This window comes from Hibiscus syriacus, unplaced genomic scaffold, assembly GCF_006381635.1.
Source record: "Hibiscus syriacus cultivar Baekdansim isolate YM2019G1 unplaced genomic scaffold, ASM638163v2 tig00110893_pilon, whole genome shotgun sequence".
Lineage (NCBI taxonomy): Eukaryota > Viridiplantae > Streptophyta > Magnoliopsida > Malvales > Malvaceae > Hibiscus > Hibiscus syriacus.
The window spans coordinates 1,777,191-1,795,598 of NW_024062901.1; the positions used below are offsets into that span (position 1 = coordinate 1,777,191).

The 18,408-nt window shown below is 34.3% G+C and overlaps 3 protein-coding genes and 1 pseudogene across 3 annotated transcripts; 3 read left to right on the top strand and 1 right to left on the bottom strand.

Annotated features, from left to right (window-relative positions):
* Positions 1 to 319: 319 nt before the first annotated feature.
* On the top strand, positions 320 to 7,022 carry LOC120145061 (annotated as a pseudogene).
* Positions 7,023 to 8,374: 1,352 nt separating this feature from the next.
* Positions 8,375 to 11,709, top strand: LOC120145142 (ER lumen protein-retaining receptor erd-2.2-like). Its single transcript, XM_039159033.1, has 6 exons — positions 8,375 to 8,794; positions 9,786 to 9,985; positions 10,497 to 10,637; positions 10,722 to 10,802; positions 11,150 to 11,274; positions 11,382 to 11,709. The coding sequence occupies exons 1-6, from the start codon at positions 8,572 to 8,574 to the stop codon at positions 11,428 to 11,430; spliced, it is 819 nt and encodes a 272-aa protein (XP_039014964.1). The 5' UTR covers positions 8,375 to 8,571; the 3' UTR covers positions 11,431 to 11,709.
* A 1,952-nt stretch (positions 11,710 to 13,661) lies between these two features.
* LOC120145368 (aquaporin AQPAn.G-like) lies at positions 13,662 to 14,736 on the top strand. The gene is made up of 3 exons (XM_039159221.1): positions 13,662 to 13,741; positions 13,826 to 13,910; positions 13,990 to 14,736. The coding sequence occupies exons 1-3, from the start codon at positions 13,662 to 13,664 to the stop codon at positions 14,734 to 14,736; spliced, it is 912 nt and encodes a 303-aa protein (XP_039015152.1).
* Positions 14,737 to 17,568: 2,832 nt separating this feature from the next.
* Positions 17,569 to 18,023, bottom strand: LOC120145141 (auxin-responsive protein SAUR23-like). Its single transcript, XM_039159032.1, has one exon. It carries the CDS (start codon positions 17,936 to 17,938, stop codon positions 17,636 to 17,638), a length of 303 nt encoding a protein of 100 aa, XP_039014963.1. The 5' UTR covers positions 17,939 to 18,023; the 3' UTR covers positions 17,569 to 17,635.
* Between the last annotated feature and the right edge of the window lie 385 nt (positions 18,024 to 18,408).

Genomic DNA, 18,408 nt, shown 5'->3' on the forward strand with positions numbered 1-18,408 from the left:
TCAAGCAAAACTCTACTCTCTGATCTTAAACTCGTTATTTCTTTTTTCTTTTTAATTGTTTGGTTGAATCGTCAATGTGTGTTTTAAGCACGTTAGACGATGAATTTTTTTAGTAATTATTCTTATTTGTTTTTTCACTTGATGTTAAACGTTAACTTTCTGTTTGGTTAAATGCAATACGGATTACATCAACGGAATCGTTAACCAATTCGTCTGTTTGATCCAGGAATTTTGTGGCCTTGCTGGTTTTGATCAGTTCATTTGAAGGTTAGTTAATGACCTCCTTGCATCAGTCTTGAACCGTAATTCAACCTGCAATCAAGTGACCGATGATTTGAGTCTTGTTTCTTTCGAATTGTAGGTTGTAGAACATTTGAATCAGGATTAGGTTACTGCAATTCAGCTTAACATTTAGAATACATATTGGGAAATGTCGTCGCCGGATAGAGATGCTAATCAGAATAAAAATACGAAAAATGGGGATGTACCCTGTACCCTGTACCTTGGATGGATTTGAAGAAGGCGGCTTTTCAAAGTTGCTAGAGAAGCCAAGGCTCCTGAATGTAGACAGGCAGAGGTCATTGGATGAAAGGTTTCTCAATGAACTATCTATTGCGCTGAATCAAGGCAGAGCTACTGATATTAGTTTACCTCGAATATATGAGCCACTGGAATTTATCTCTTCGCCTGCGGGTAAAAGGTCAGGTTTGAATACACGATGTCACACACTGGTTTGACGCACATCCAATGGTTGGTGAAGCTTGGGATGCTTTGAGAAGATCATTGGTGTATTTTCGTGGTCAACCAGTTGGGACTATTGCAGCATTGGATAATTCTGATGAAAATCTTAACTACGATAAGGTGAAGCTCACATTATTTCGTGATGCCATCTTAGTTTTTTTTATTTGCTCAGCCAATATAAAATTTTTATTAGCAAAAGATATTTCGAAGAGGTTACATACTTAAACAAATCATAAAAACCCAACTGCAAACAAAGACCTTGCAACCAAAACAAAGAACAACACCACAACCCAAAAGAACATTGCATTTAGAATACAAATAACAAAGTCCTACAAACCTCGAAAGAGGAAAACTGAAAATCAAGAAATCACCGACCATAGCAGATGATCCACGTGATTTCACCATGACACTTGTAGACTTTGGCTGCACTCGTCCATTGCAACCAATATGGAATCTCCAAACCTTATGCCTCCATCTCAGTTAAAAGCAATATCAATTCAATTAGCACATACTCCACATGTTCTCTCTGTCACGATGCTTGATCATTGTATTGGTAATGGTGATTAAATGTTAAATTTCAGTATATGAGATGAATTTATCGTCTATTTGTGAATTGCCTGCAGTTCTATGACTGTTCTTTTTTCAGTTAATGTTTGTGACTACAAGGCCTACTATTCTTGTACCATGAGCAAAGTCAGTGTCTGGTATTAATTCAAAAGAGAAAGACACAATTAGCATATTTTTCAGCACTATGCTTATTTTTCTTTCTTCTAAATACTTGGGGTAGAATGTAGTAGTCCTTGCGGACATTTATTGTGTTGATTGTTGGATGGTGCAAGATATAGAAGTATTTTACTTTTTCCACCTGTTTGTATGGTTTTAATTGATTTGGTGTTATTGATTTAATAATGGAGCTCATCCAGTTCATATTTTTCGTTTTCCCTCTATTTATCTTTATGTTATATTGACATTCTAGGTTCCATATTTTAGATTTTGTGGCGCTTTATCCATTTGATTCTATTTTCTTTAGTAACTCTCCTAGCTTTTGAAGCTCATATGAAACCAACATTGTGAGTTTGCAACGAATGCTTTAGTTTGTAAATATGTTTGGTTAAATTTTTCTGCAAAGGTCTTTGTGAGAGATTTTGTCCCTAGCGCATTAGCTTTCCTGATGAATGGGGAACCGGAAATAGTTAAGAACTTCATTTTGAAGACCCTTCGACTTCAATCATGGGAGAAAAAGATTGATCGGTTTCAGTTAGGAGAAGGAGTAATGCCTGCCAGTTTCAAAGTTCTCCATGATCCAGTTAGGAACAGTGAGACACATGGTTTTAAATTGCGGACCGAGAACGCGATAACGACCCTGATATTGTAGTAGTACCGCCGTCTGAAACCGATTTTCATGATTTTTGCGGTGGGTAACAGATTCACACCAATAGCGGTATGTCACGCCCGCAATTTAATGGGTAACGGTGGATTGCGCCAATCACGGGACGCTATAAGCGTTATTCCATCCGTAATTCCAATTTCCAACCTCAATTCTTTTTTTTGTTTCAAAAAAATGAAAAGTCTGGGGAGTTGAGAGTGGAAGTAGATTTTTTTTTTGTTTCAGACAATGAAATCGGAGGAGGAGGAAGGGGGAGGCAGAAAGGTCGAGGAAGGGGAGGTGGGGTTGCTTTATTTTTTTAATAATTTTTAAAATATAATATTAAAGGATATATTAATTTGACATTCCTCTAACTTTTAGAATTTATATTTTAATCTTTAGTTTAAAATGTAAATTTTAATTTTTATTTAATTTAGTCTTAATTTCAGTAATCTAAATTTCTGCAATTTAAATTTTACAACTTTATTTTAATTATATTTAATTTAGTCATTTTAGGGTAAGTTGTGCAACATTTAAAAAAATTCACGACCGCGATACCCGCAATGACATTCGTTATGTCCGCAACCGTGATAAACACGACACGACCGAAAACGTGACCACAAATGCTATTTAAAACCCTGGTGAGGCACTGATTGCAGATTTTGGTGAGAGTGCAATAGGAAGAGTAGCTCTTGTAGATTCTGGATTTTGGTGGATCATTTTACTTCGAGCATACACCAAGTCTGCTGGGAGATACCTCATTGGCAGAGTTGCCAGAATGCCAGAAGGGTATGCGCCTAATTCTGGCTTTATATCTCTGTGAAGGTTTAACACATTTCCCACGCTTCCCAGTGCGGATGGTTGCTGCATGATTGATCGTAGAATGGTGAGCTTTTCACAGCACATATTCCGTTACCTATAGCATCAAACTGATTTCTTCCTATCTGAAACATGCACAGCATCACATACGCTTTCCTATTGATGTGGCAAATGTAATGAGCTCTGTCTAATTTCTCATGTAAAACTGTCCTGGATTTAACTCGCAGTGGTGAGAAGTATTGTTCGGTCAAAGTTTTATCTTATTTCTAATCTTGCATTGAAAATTAATCAAGCATGCTGTCGGAACCGTCTTTCGGTTGGACTTCGGAATTGGGCTTCGACTTGAAATGAGTGGATTGGAGTCGCCACCGACCATTTTAAAATGAATTTAGGTGGGTCAGACACCATCTTACCTGATCTGCGTTGTACCAGAAACATGTTGGGTTCGGGAGTCGGTTACGGTCAAGGAAAGATTAGTACCCTTGAACATCCCTTTCGGTACCAATTAATTTATCGGTTGTCTTTAATTGCGGAGATTAAAAATTTAAATCAAAATTTAAATATCCGATTCGAGTTACTTACCCTTGGTTGACTGGAATTTCTCTAAAAAAGTAAAAACAAATGTTAAATAACAAATAATAAATAAATATTAAGTAAGTCAAAGAAAAAAGGGAAAATAATATATAAAACAAAAATATAAAAAATGTTAATAAAAAAAGTAGGTGAAATTGAGTTAAAAAAAAAGAATGAAGAAATATATAAATAATGAAATAAATAAAATAAAACAAAACAAAAAAAAAAGATTAAAGAATCACACAAAACACCAAACACACAAAATTAGTGATTAAAATGATATTATTATATAATGTAAAGACTGAAAAAAAAGAAATTAATTTACACTTGGGACCAAAATAAAACCCGCGTAAATTCCTGGTCCAGATTCGAAAATATATAAATTGGAGACTAAAATATAAACATGATAAATTCGAATCCCATATTAAAATACGAAAAATTGAATTCAGTGACCAATATATAAATATTAAAAAAGATGATGATCGAAGACGGAGTTTATCCACTCTTGAAATTACACTGAGGTCCCTCCCCAAAACGGCGTCGTTTTGAGGAGGGTATAAACACCCCCAAAATCGGTCATGAAGGCCTTCATCTTTCATTTGCTCACTTTCATTCCTTTCTCTAACAAATGAGAGAAAAATTTTCTCTCATCCTTGTCTAAAGCCCTCTCATTTGAGGGGTGGTCGGCCCCCGCTGGCCACTGTCTGTCACCGTCGATAACCGCCGTCGAAAATAAATGAAACCTCTCCGAATATGCTTCCCGTCACCCCGAAGCCGAATCTAACCACAAAAATACCATACAATGAGTCAAACGCCCTAGATCTAAAAAAAACCCCTCGGTTCCCTTACCTTTTCCGACGACTCCTCGGGCCTCGAAGGTGTTTGGCTCCTCTTGGTTCCGACGCACCACCGATGTACTGGTTTTATATGGTTTCTTGCTTTGTATCTTTGTGAGGTTTTTGTTGATATTTGCTCTGAGTTTTTGGTTGATGTTGTTTGTGTTGATGGTATTGTGATGTTACTGTGGTTGTTGTTTTGTGATGGCTCTATTTTCTGTGTTGATGATGCTATCTGTGGGTTATGTTTTGTGTGATACCGTTGTTCTCGTCGTGGTTTGGTGGGGGTATTTATACCCCCCACCGGTGGTGCACGGTTCCGATCTTCGTGGTAACACTCGTCGTTGACCGGGGATTTCGGGATGGGTCAGTCCCGATTTCCCCGGCCGGAAATAACGCGCCGTTGTGATGTCCCTTGACTGGCTCTCTGTTTCTCTGTTGCGGCGCTTGACTGGGATGTGTGACTAGAGTTTTCAAACCCTAAACTTCAACAGGCTGGGTCAGGCCCAAATCTGATTGGACTGTTATTGGACCGTTTCATTGGACCGAATTTTTGGACCTGGAAAAAAAATAGAAATAAAAATAAGTAATAATAATAATAATAAAGTAATTATATAATATAAATTTTAAAAAGGTCTTAAAAAACTATATACTATATATAAATTTTCAAAAACGTTGTTTTTTTTAAAACTATATAATTTTCAAAAAAAAAATGTTTTTTTAAAAACTATATGATTTTCAAAAATTGTTTTCAAAAATTAGATATTATATAAGTTTTCAAAAATGTTTTTAAAATCTATATATTATTTAAATTTCAAAAAATGTTTTTAAAAACTATATATTATATATTTTGCAAAAATATTTTAAAAACTATATTTTATACGGTTTTCAAAAGTACTTTAAAAACCATATATTATATAATTTTTAAAATGTTTTTAAAAACTATATATTATATACATATTTTCAAACCATTTGCAAACTATATAATATATATGTATATAGAAATATCTAAATTAAAAAGAACGGACGAAAATTAGTGTCTACACATACAAATATGAGTTACTTTCTCAGCTTGGCATTGAAAACAATGCTATGGTAGTAAAATGAACTATTCCTAATTTGCAAACATAATTCATCCATTGAAATACTTCCTGTATTTCCCACTCAACCTTTTCCTCATCCACTAAAAGATGTAATAGTCTTACCACATCATAAGTCAAAATTTTCTTTGCCCTGTTGTATTTTGAAATAACTTGACCTTTTTCTTTCCTCTGTGGTTGGATAATATATTCGACTACTGTTATGTTAACTATATAGGCCATAAACAATTTTATATTTGGAATGGTGATCTGAATTAAGTGGTGGACCATCCTTTGTCTCATATGTTCGAGTGGTTGAGATTTGATAAAATTCTTGTAATATTTGGATCCTTTGATAAGTTGTGAATATACGGTAAGAATGTGTGGACCTTTTTTTTTTGTCGAAACATGCATTAGCTTATATTTTGTAATGGGTAAATTAAGCTTGAGAACTGATATGTTCATATTTTATCTTTAAATAACGTGGGCTGAGCTTTATTCTTGACATCGTGTCTACATGGTGTATATGGCTATCCCATTGAAATCCAAACTCTTTTCTTCATGGCTTTAAGGTGTGCTCTGCTTCTACTCAAGCAATATAATGAAGGAAAGGAGCTCATAGAACGAGTAATTAACCGCCTAAATGCATTAAGCTATAACATGAGAAGTTATTTTTGGCTTGATTTTAAGCAGCTCAATGACATATATCGTTTCAAGACAAAAGGGTACTCTCATACTGAAGTCAACAAGTTTAATGTAATGCCAGACTCTCTTCTAGATTGGATTTTCGATTTCATGCCGGCTCGTGGTGGCTACTTTATCGGTAATGTCAGCCCTGCGGGAATGGATTTCCGATGGTTCTGCTTGGGAAATTGTATCGTGATCCTGTCATCATTGGCGACTCCTGAACAGTCCATTGCAATTATGGATCTTATAGAATCACGCTGGGAAGAGTTGGTTGGAGAAATGCCACTAAAGGTTTGTTATCCAGCCATAGAAACTCATGAATGGTGGATCATAACAGGATGTGATCCCAAAAACACCCGATGGAGATACCACAACGGGGGATCATGGCCAGGTACGCATTGACATATCTTGTAGCTTTATTGAAGTTCATAAAAATACAGGGTGGGGTAAGTTTTTATAAACATAACTCAAATTCTAATTGGTAAAACTTGATGTTAGTTTATATTGTGCGATGATTATGCTTGTTACCACCGTAACCGTCGTTTGATTATAACATACATAGTAGGAATGTTTAGCTGAGATGTTTAGTTTGAAATCCATTTTGACTGCTGCATTTTGTGTCCAGTGCTGTTATGGCTGCTCACAGCTGAGTGTGGGAAGACCGGACGCCCCCAAATAGCGAGACGTGCGATTGAAATAGCTGAGACCAGGCTGCTGATGGACCATTGGACTGAAAATTATGATGGAAAGCTGGGGAGATACATTGGGAAGCAAGCGCGTAAAGCCCAAACCTGATCCATTGCTGGTTATTTGGTAGCAAAGATGTTGTTGGAAGATCCATCTCACCTGGGAATGGTATCAATAGAGCAAGACAGACAAATGAAGCCCATCTTGAAAAGATCAAGTTCATGTACTTTATGATAGCTTCTCTTTGATACGAAACTCCGAACATACGGAGATAATGCCTTTCTGTTTGCTTCTCGCCAACTCATTTTGCTTAACATCTCTTTAAAAACTACCCATGTTTTACTTATTTCTCATCAAACAAGGGACACTATTTTTTGGATACACTACACGGTTGGTCACTCACCTTTTATAAATATTCCGTTTTCACTACTTATGTTATCTATTTTTATATTTTGATCACTAAACTGATAATTGATGTCATATCAATAAAATGAGTTAATTTTTACTTTTGATTTATAAAATTTAGATAAAATATCATTGTATCTCTAAAATTTACATAGCATATCAATTTGACCATTGAAGTAACCGATAGTAATAATAAGTGACGACCAATAACAAAAAAAATTTAAAACTCATATAATAATCTTAATAAAAAGAACTCATATGATAATAATTTTTTCTTTAATTATTATGTGTGTATAAACATGCCATTAATTAATTGTTCTATATTTAGTTTAAGATTATGATTGTAATTTTTTACTACAATTTGAAATATTTTTAAAATAAAATTGACTACATTTATTGAAAAATATAATAAAATATTTTTAAACTTTATACAGTATTCAGTTGACTTGACGTATGATCTCATTAAATTAATACTTATGGTGCTTAATTATTGTGATAGTTATTCGTAAATACATAAATTATACAAATGTAATTGTTATTGTAATTAAAATGGAGAGCAATTTAGGCTATAACCGACATATAAAAAGTTAGGTTATATAATTTATGAATGGGCAAATTCTCCTATCGACATTATAAGTTACATATTTAATATTTATGATTTTATTAAATTTATTAAGTGATCTCAGTAATAAAAGAAAATTGTTCTCCTTAAAAATATTTGTTCAAGTAACTGTATTTACAATGTATGAGTTATCAATATGTTAAAAAATTCTGAATAAATATTATCTTATAAATATCTCATACTATTAAAAAAGATCTTAAAATTTTAACTTATTTAATTTATTTAATATTTTTTTAGTTTTAAAATTGTAACCTAAGCTAAATAATATAAGAAAAATATGATTAAATTATAATGAATTAAAATAATTAAATAAAAATAAAAATTTATATATAATACATAAACTAATATTAAAAAATTATTAAAAAATGATTTGATTCATAACAAAAATTTTAGAATTTAAAAAATTAAAAAAAAAGTGACCAACAAATGTACAAAAACTAAGTCCACAGAACCACAACTTGCGTTTAATGCAGGGACTTTGATAGACTTAAACCACTTATAAATTATAAATAATAATGTCCAGATTTCTCGCCCGTTAAGTGAACACCCACCCGAATCACTTGTCGTTTTCTTAGTCTCAATCGAAGCGATCGAGATCGGAGATTTGAGGAAAGAAAAAAAAAAACCCAAATATTTTTATTTATTTTTCTTTTCTAATAAACGGAAAACTTAGATCAAACTCCCAAATCCTCAATCCAATTTCTTGTAAATCCCTAAAATTTCCCGCAGTTTCTCGGGAAAAAGAATAAAGAAGAGATGAAGACACCGAAACGGCCGATCCATGCGGTATCGATGTGGGTGAGACGACAGCCGCCGAAGGTAAAGGCTTTTTTGGCGGTGGTATCGGGGATGGCTGCGCTGGTTCTTCTCCGATTCATTGTACACGACCACGACAATCTCTTCGTCGCTGCCGAGGCTGTCCACTCCCTCGGAATCTCCGTCCTCATCTATAAACTCACCAAAGAGAAGACTTGTGCTGGTAATTCCAAAAAAAAAAAAAGAGAGAGAGAGAGAAAACTTTAATCTTTTCAACAGTTGATAAATAATTCTATATTTTATTATTGAAATTGTTTTCTATTAGTTTGTAGCTTAAATTTAATACATTATACATGGGTTTTCTTTCCTATCTATATTTAGTAATTTCAAAAACTCGTGACGGGTAATCGCGAAGCTGCAAAATTTTAAAGGTTTTGGTTTGTCAACTATGTGCCCAATGGAAGGATTTTTTTTATTTGCTTTATAGCTGTTTCTAGGTTGAACTTCTGGCTTGATTTCTCGTTTCTTTCGATTGGAATCAATTTTTTTGTTTGGTGACTTCAATTAAATTCTGATATATAAATCTACAGTTTCGTCCTAATTCTTTTCACTTATCATGAAGTGTATGAGTTATGTTGCATTTCATGATACGATATTGATGGTTTTGATTGAATTCTGATGGGTAGAATATATAAGTTATTTTGTGTGGAATGATCTTTCTACGGTGTTTTATCAACTTTCAATAAGGGGTTTCTTCTTGATGCAAAGGGAAGCCCTTTTCTGTTTGTATCACAATTCAATAAATTTTACGAGTTTGCCTTCTTTTTACTTGTGCCTCATTCTATTCCTTTTCGTGATAAAAATATGCAATTTTTATGGTGTTTTCCTTCAATAAGGTGTTTTACTTGTCTCACAATTCAATAAATTTTTATGGTGTTTTCGTGATAAAAATATGCAATTTTGTACCAAAAGGAGCTGCTCTCTCTCTCTCTCTCTCTTCCGATTTTCCTGCAACACCTAATGCTTGCTTGTTATTTAAATTTATTATATCTTCTAATCTTGGTCAGTTGTTTACACAACATAGAGGATTTAATTGATTTACCCCTCAATTTTTGGGTAAGTGTATCTTAACTGAGTGTAGAAAGCCTTTAATCTTTATTGATGAAAATATTGGTTTCATTCAATTATTTGAAAATATTTTTGAATGGTTGCAGGATTATCACTCAAATCCCAAGAACTAACAGCTATCTTTTTAGCTGTTAGGCTGTACTGTAGCCTTGTCATGGAATACGACATACACACCCTACTTGATTTAGCCACGTTGGCTACAACTTTGTGGGTTATTTATATGATCCGTTTCAAACTGAAGTCCAGCTACATGGAAGACAAGGACAACTTCGCGATATATTATGTTGTGAGTTTTTATCAGTCTTATTTGCAGTAATGTGTGCTTTTCTGTCCAACAAATTGTTGGGTTTAGAATTGAATCCTACTGGCTTTATCTCCAGTGTTTCATGTTTTACTTGTCAAGAGATGGTTTTGTTTTCTCCTAAAGCTTATTCTCTCAATATCTTATGCTTATGTAATGTTGATATAGATATCCATGCTTACTGAGGCACATTGCTGCAATATCTGCATACTAGAAAATATAAATCTCCTTTCCTTCAAATCTGTTTCGTAAATAAAAGATCTACTTAGTTTTGACTTGTTTTGTTCTCTTTCTTCTTTTTCATGTGTAGTCTTCTAATTGTCTTCAGTTTTCCTTAGTGCTTGTTTGCTTCCACTTTGAAAGACACCTTATACCTCACTCTTCTTGTTTTGATTCACTAGATTCTATCTTGTAACCAATTAGATTCTCTGTTCCTTGATTAGATTTTTGTAACATATTCTAGAAATAATGCCCTTGCTTTTGAATTTGGACTCAGGTTGCCCCTTGTGCAATACTAGCTCTGTGTATTCACCCAACAACTTCTCATAATCTAGTAAACAGGATTTTCTGGGCATTCTGCGTTTATCTGGAAGCTGTTTCTGTTTTACCTCAGTTGCGAGTGATGCAAAATACTAAGGTTAAAATTACTTGCATGGTAGATATACTTTCATAAGGTTTATAAATTTATCATCTTTAACTCAACTTCTTTTTGTGTTTTCAGATTGTTGAGCCATTTACAGCTCATTATGTATTTGCCTTGGGTGTTGCAAGGTTCTTCAGCTGTGCTCACTGGGTTCTACAGGTTTGATCTTGTGACATTAAGTTGAACGTGATCGGGTTTCAGTTAGTCATGCATTAAATGGATAACAGTCTATTTTATAATTTACCTACTTTGGAAAAAAAATAAATAGACAGCTTTGACCTGCATGATGAAGGATCCTGAAGGTTGGACTGAACGGTTGTCACCTAGAATGAGGCTGGTTGTTGCGTGTAGATGTCAATTTCATTTTCATTAGCCACATTCGGTTTTAACATACGTATTTCTGTGTAGAGGGGAAGCTTTGTATGATACTGGTTCGAGAAATGTTATTGTGAATCATGAGGGTGATAGTTTTAAGATGTTAATCCATTCTCTACTGCTTTCTACAGGTTCTAGACAGCCGAGGACGCCTGCTGGTAGCCTTGGGTTATGGATTGTGGCCTTCTATGGTTCTTATATCGGAAATTGTTCAAACTTTCATTTTAGCAGACTTCTGTTACTATTATATAAAGAGGTCGGTTACAACCTTTGTAATGTGGAACTCAACCTTTGTAATGTGGAACCAAGTATTCTAGTCCGGATATCAGTGTTTTACTTACATAATCATTTATGCTTTTGCAGTGTCTTTGGAGGGCAGCTTGTTCTCCGTCTTCCCTCGGGTGTGGTCTAAGTGAAGATGCTGTTTTTGCTGCGGTTCACGAGGTGGCTGCCGAAAAAAGCATAACTTGGTTAAATATGTGACTTGTCCTTGTTTAAGTTCTGGTTTTTGCTCTCGACACATTTCTTGTGACTGCAAATTAGTGAACTGTTTGTAATTTTCGGGATGCGGAAACTTTGGGCAGATGTTTGTAAGTAAAACATTTCATAGATGGATTAGTGTTTGATGTCAAATGCCTAACCTGCTGCCTATATGAAGTTATTTATTATAGATTATTCCTACATGTGGAGGGTGGAGAAAGTTCTACCTTGCATTATCAAAATTTTCATTCATGGCAAGAGTATTATTTATACATTAAATGTGAATGTCCTAAGTAATTTTTATCGCTAAACGAAGGCTGACAGAACTGGATCATCTGTGGTGCTGTCGATGAAATAGTTCCTTACTGTTGCGTTAAGGTTGCCATTCGGCACCTCAGGAGACGGGTTATACTGGATATGGTTATATTGTAGTGGAGGGTTCTATTGCTAATCCTTTTTGCTCAAATGATCTATGCACCGGTTACCCTCGCATAGAAGATGATGGATCCGTATAACGTAATCTAAACAATTCTTAATCCAAGTGTCCGATGAGTGCTCAATCTGAAAAGGACGGCTGAGCATATAAACCACAATATGTGCATCAAGTTCCACGATCAAGTGCTCAATCTGTAAAGGACGGCTGAGCATATAAGCCACAATAAGTGCATCAAGTTCCACAATCAATCACGACAACCCGATTTCATTAGGTAAACAGACCTTACCGAACTCACCGAAGCTCTGCATTCACGCTATCGATAAACCCAAACTCCATCATAAAGCCTCGAATCCAAGCTCAGCTGCCGAAAGAGCCATCATCAGAATTGAGCAACATTACTCCCAGCGATGGTTTATTCCAGCCGACCCAATGAGACCCTCTAGCTATTGGAGTCACTTCTAAAAGTGTCAATATAATGAGTAATATTATTTGGGCATAATGTTAAAAAAACACCCTAACATTATATTAAATAGTTATTCTGATTTTTATTCTAGTTTAGAGCATTTTGACACCGTTTTACTACCTAACAAAGTATTAACTACTTGGCATACATGATGCCTAACTGTCCACAACTGCTTCCCTGTTCCCATTATCTACTACTTTATAGGATCTTAGACTAATATTCTAGGCTATTCATTATAAATATCTTAGGAGTTGTTCTTAGTGTTACGATTATTATTTGAGTATCTAGAATTATTTGCTGTATTAGTGTTGAAGATTCTTGCACGACTACTTGTAATCTAAATTATTGTTTTGTTTTCATCATTTCTTTCCTTGGCTCTAGCAATTCGGGTCACTTCCGAATGTGGCACGCTGGACAACCTGAGTTTCGGAAGCACAAGAACGAAAAACATTCCCCATGGTACCTGAACAGAAGATGAAGTTAAAATTCTTTTGCAACCAAATATGAAAATATTGATTTGTGTCAGAAGCCATAAGAAACGACATATTCGATCGGGGCACATATAACTAACCATATCCACCAGATATTAACATAGTTCGGGTTGTGAAATTCGGATAAGGTCTTTCCTACTTTACACCATAAAATTCTTCAGCTGTACTTTATTTAAGGGATTACCTAAAAAAGGTGTAGTAATTTAAATGATTTTTTTTAAATATATTACATGAAATGAAACCAAGTTTTTTGTGAAGAAAAGAAATTACGTCGGCTAATTTGAAATGAACATGATCCCATAACTGTGGGGATTTGATCTGTACTGATATTGAAGTTCATGCAAATATCCAACCGACAATATCGAAGTCAAATGCCCCAGCCTAGCAGCCACATAAAGAAATAGATCAATCGCACTACTTCTCAACCTCAATCTCTTTTAAAAATTCAACACGCATGATTTGCAAGTAATATAATAAGTATCTAACTGGAAATGCCAAACTCACAAGCATAAGATTAATTATAAAATTTATAAGTTATGGAGTGCGTATCAAAATATCTTCTGTAAATGTTACTGTAGCACCAGGATGAAGGAACTTTGGAATTAAAATGAATATAATAATATATATAGCAGCCAATATATTTTAACTTTCTTCTTGTTCAAACTCATGAATCCATGCCTATATATATATGGATTACAACATGTAGTTTCATGCAGCAAACGCATACATTTAACACAGAAAAGGGTTTCAGCCGGTAGAGTTGAATGAAAAAGATGGCAGGAAATGGGATTGTTGCAGATGAAGAAAACATCTATAATGACTCTAAAGTCCAGCCTCTTGCCTTTACTCCAACGTAATTATGCACACAGTGTCATTTACTTCGTTTTGAGGCCTGAATTATGCTCAAGTTAGGTTGAAGTTTGTTTCATTTTTGCAGGCCAGGGAAATTTAAGGAAGAACCCGAGGCAAAAGTCCCATTATCGACCAAGTTGTTAGGCCTTGAAGAGCTTTCCTCCTTGGAGGTTAGTGCTTGAATTCCCAGATATTAATTGTCGTTAAATTTTGAGTTGCCATGCATTGTTTAACAGTGTTGGATCATAGGTATGGAGGGCTTCTTTGGCAGAGCTTCTTGGCACAGCGGTGCTGGTTTTCGCATTGGACACCATTGTTATCTCCACATTGCAGACCGAAACAAAGGTACCCAACCTTGTCATGTCGGTCTTGATTGCCTTTGTCGTTGCGGTTCTCCTCTTAGCTACTTACCCCATCTCTGGCGGCCATATCAATCCGATTGTTACATTTGCTGCATTGCATACTGGCCTGGTTTCGGTTTCGAAAGCCGCCATATACATTTTGGCTCAATCTGTTGGAGGCATACTAGGTTCACTTGCACTCAAAGCCGTGGTTAACAGCGGCATCGAACGAACGTATTCTCTAGCAGGGTGCACGGTGACGGTTGTTGTACCAGGCGAACATGGTCCAACTGTGATCGGCCTGGGGACAAGCCAGGCCCTTTGGCTTGAGATAATATGTGCCTTTGTGTTTCTTTTTGCTTCAGTATGGATGGCTTTTGATGGTCGCCAAGCTAAGGCTGTGGGGCGAGTACAAATCTGTGTTATATTGGGAATAGTGTTGGGTCTTTTAGTGTACATTTCAACTGCGGTTACTGCAACAAAAGGTTACGGCGGTGCAGGGCTGAACCCGGCTCGATGTTTCGGTCCAGCTTTTGTTAGAGGAGGCCACCTTTGGAACGGACACTGGATATTTTGGATTGGACCGGCCATTGGGTGCGTCGCTTTTGCTCTATATGTTAAAATGATTCCACGTGAGCATACTCACATCTACTGATTAAACGAACAAACATTGTTCGTAGCTTATCCCGGAATATTTTGCATTGAAAATGTAATAATAAAATATCAGGAGGCCTATTTTAGCTGATTATATTAGCTTTCAAGGAGACAAGTTGCTTTCATCTTACTTGCAAGTTCAAGTTATTGTAATAATAGAGTAATTTATTTCATTGGCAGAACCCATTGTACTTAAGCTGTTACTGGCATTTGTAAGAGATATGGTATATGTTGTTTAAACTTGCACACTCCTACTTCATTTGGTTGCTAATTTGTGTCATTGGATTTGGTTTGAGTCTTGTTTTGATTGGTTTCTACTTGTTCAATTTGAGTCACTTAGGAAAGTGTCAATATAATATAATGAGTAATATTAATTAGGGTAAACTATAACATGACCACCTAACTATTTAGCCATTTCACTTTTACCACCAATTTTTGAATTTTATCAATCAAACCACTTAACTATTTAATTGTATTCAATCAAGCCACTTGCCGTTAATATCTTATGGTAGTTAATAAAATCGGTATAATTATAGATTTAATCCTCAATACTAATACATTCTATCAATTTGGTCCTAAAATAAATTTAATCTACCAATTAGATGGTGACATATATCACCATTAGATTAAATATTTTTCTATAATATAATTTATATATTTATCTTCCAACCAGAAAGGAAAATCAAATAGGAAATAAAGAAAGTAGAACAAAGGAGGCATGTAGGGAATCAAACTTGGAACCTCATGAAAGATTTGCCCACACCTCACCACTGTGTTCTTATTTACACAATACCATATATATTTTAGTTAATGTCAAAAAAAAAAAAAAGAAGAAGAGAAATAAGCCCATAGTGAGAATTGAGCATAGATTTTTTATTTATTATAAATTGGTTTATACAATATTAAAATAAAAATTAAATTTTAAGAGTTATATATTTTTAAAATAAATTTAGTATTTTTCACATTTATAATTCAAGGATTATATATAATTTCAAATCGAATCATTTTAATTTAATTAATATTTTTATTATTTATTAAAAGTTAATATTTTAATTACTTTTAATAAATAATAAAAATATTAATTAATTTAAAAAGATTCGATTTGAAATTATATATAATCCTTGAATTATAAATGTGAAAAATAAAATATTAAATTTATTTTAAAAATATATAACTCTTAAATTTAATTTTTATTTTAATATTGTATAAATTAATTTTTATAGCCACATTTTATTTTTCTCTCCTATTGCTTGTCATGACAGCCTAAAAATCTTTGGGAAAACAACACTTGGATATGAAGCATGTTGCAACCGTGAGAGCGATGACCCATGATCAGTTAGGCGTCATCTTAGCAATTTAGATCGAACTTGAGAATGATGTTTTATTTTGTTAAGATATTGTTTTTATTTTATGTTGAGATGTTAAACTTGGATATTTTATTTTGAATATATTTTATGAATTTCATGTTTATTCACTTTGTCTTAGTATTATTGATTGGTATTGTTTGAGTTTAATTTTCAGTTTGTTTGTAGAGATATAAACTGCCTAGTAATGCTGCTAGATTAAGTTACATCATGAATAACATCAACATATGTGAGAACAACATTTAGCATAAAAGAGATTTTTGCTGATTATTTTGCCTTAGCGTTCTTAGTACGTTTATTTGAGTTGCTATAGAGATATAGTCCTTGTAAGTTGTTGGTGAATATCTTCGAGAGAAGAATAACCTTCTAAGTTATTGCTAGACACATCAATCATAATGCTACAACATTGTTAATTGCATGCTACTATTTGACATCCCACAATCTTTTGCCTAAATTGATAATTGTTTCATTTACCTGTTTTGTAATCCCATTTATTTTATTATGTTTTCTATTACATTACTACAACATTGTTCAGTACATCAACTACACATAATTTAACGTTTGATGCATAACAATTCTGCGAAGTAATATTAATCTTTGTGAACATGATGTTTGACGCATTTGTTGCATCACTTTTACTACCTGATAAACGATAGTGTATGCGGAGCAATATATGCCCTGTAGTTCACTACGAATATGAATTCTTGAACTGCTCGGTCTTTATAATTTCCTTGGTATCTCAAATAATAGACAAATCATAGGGTTATGGGTGCCTATTGTCAGTAAACAAACCGTGATTCTGAGAGGACCCTCCATGCAAAAGCTCGCATGGGTTATTTCACACATTCTGATCTGTAAGTACTTAGCAAAGATTTAAATAAATGTATGTTATTAGAATAAAAACCGTTTTACGACAGTCATAGTGTCTTCCGAAATTATTATTATATTATTAAAATATTTGATCAGCGGTAATAGCATCCTTAAACCTGCAATTGTGTTAAATGCAATAAAGAACGCAGTCGTAATTATAACATAAATCCCATATAATTTGGTTTGAAATCAGCAGATTTACACTAGAGATAGAGAAAAAGGAGCATTGAGCAAAGTAAAGAAAAACATTTGGACGCGCTGCTTGTGGGTGTGACAGAGTAGAATCATGTCATTTTGAAGTTGCCAGGTCATATCTGTTGTACTTTTGTTCACCCCGTAGTGCTTTGTACATACTTCATACCTGTCATCCAGTTCCCGGAAAGCATGAAAAAAAGGATTGATTGACTGACACTTCTACTTGCTTAACCTGTGCTGGAAAGCACTTATCTACTCCTCAAATTTCCTTTTTTTTTTAATCAAAGGGGTCCATCATATATCTTGCAAATCAAACAATAATATATTTGTTTGCTGTTCATTTTTTGTACTGTATAAAAAAGTTAATGAGATTGCTTCTTTGGATTCAGAAACAAAGAATTTCATGAGCTGGTATCTACATTTACAAATTTTCATATTTCTACAATGGAAACCAAAGCCATAAGTTTCTAGCTAAAGTCTTGTGGGATTTAAGCAAGCATGCAACCGAGAAGTGAGATGAACAAAGGCATCTGCGTCGCAGGGAATGGTGAGACCGCCCATGGGATGATTAAACCCGAACTCTTCCTCGGCTCGGTTGAGCAAATCTAGGAAAGAAGGGTGGTTCAAGTACCAAATCGGAACCACAAATCTCGTCTTCTCGATTTCTCCGACGTAGACTGCAATATGGCCTTTTGGAACATCTCTTTGGCTCTTGGACTGCAGTTTCAGAACTTGCTTGGCATGTTGAATCACCGATGGTAAATGGATACCCATAGCTGATCTTTAATCGAAGAGTCAAAAAGCTTTGAGCTTGATGACGATGATGATGATGAAATTGGGTTTTGGTTGATGGGCACTGAAATGATCTGGTTTTCCAGGCTGAAAGTCTCTTGCTTTGGTGTTTGTATTTATAGGCAGCCAGGTCTTTGAAAATATCAGATTGCATGCAATTCCATTGGTATTCGTTTGAAATATGACCCACATGGCTACATCTGATACCTTCTTCATTTTAAGGCTCACATGGCCTTTGTCCAAAATGATTGACTATATTAATCAATTATTTATCCTAAAATAATTATAATGCATAAATTAATCATTAAAATTTAGTAAAATAGGATAAGGGTAAATTACATATTTGGTACCTTAACTTTATTCTCTCTCCTATTTTATTCATTACACTTTCAATCTTTTCAATTTTTTTACTGAACTTAATATATTGAGTTTTTTGGTCACTCGATTGTTTT

Coding starts and splice junctions, on each gene's coding strand:
- LOC120145142 (XM_039159033.1), top strand. CDS start 8,572: ATGAAGACACCGAAACGGCCGATCCATGCGGTATCGATGTGGGTGAGA. Junction 8,795..9,785: donor CAAAGAGAAGACTTGTGCTG/GTAATTCCAAAA, acceptor GAATGGTTGCAG/GATTATCACTCAAATCCCAA. Junction 9,986..10,496: donor ACTTCGCGATATATTATGTT/GTGAGTTTTTAT, acceptor ATTTGGACTCAG/GTTGCCCCTTGTGCAATACT.
- LOC120145368 (XM_039159221.1), top strand. CDS start 13,662: ATGGCAGGAAATGGGATTGTTGCAGATGAAGAAAACATCTATAATGAC. Junction 13,742..13,825: donor CCTCTTGCCTTTACTCCAAC/GTAATTATGCAC, acceptor TCATTTTTGCAG/GCCAGGGAAATTTAAGGAAG. Junction 13,911..13,989: donor AAGAGCTTTCCTCCTTGGAG/GTTAGTGCTTGA, acceptor GTTGGATCATAG/GTATGGAGGGCTTCTTTGGC.
- LOC120145141 (XM_039159032.1), bottom strand. CDS start 17,938: ATGGGTATCCATTTACCATCGGTGATTCAACATGCCAAGCAAGTTCTG.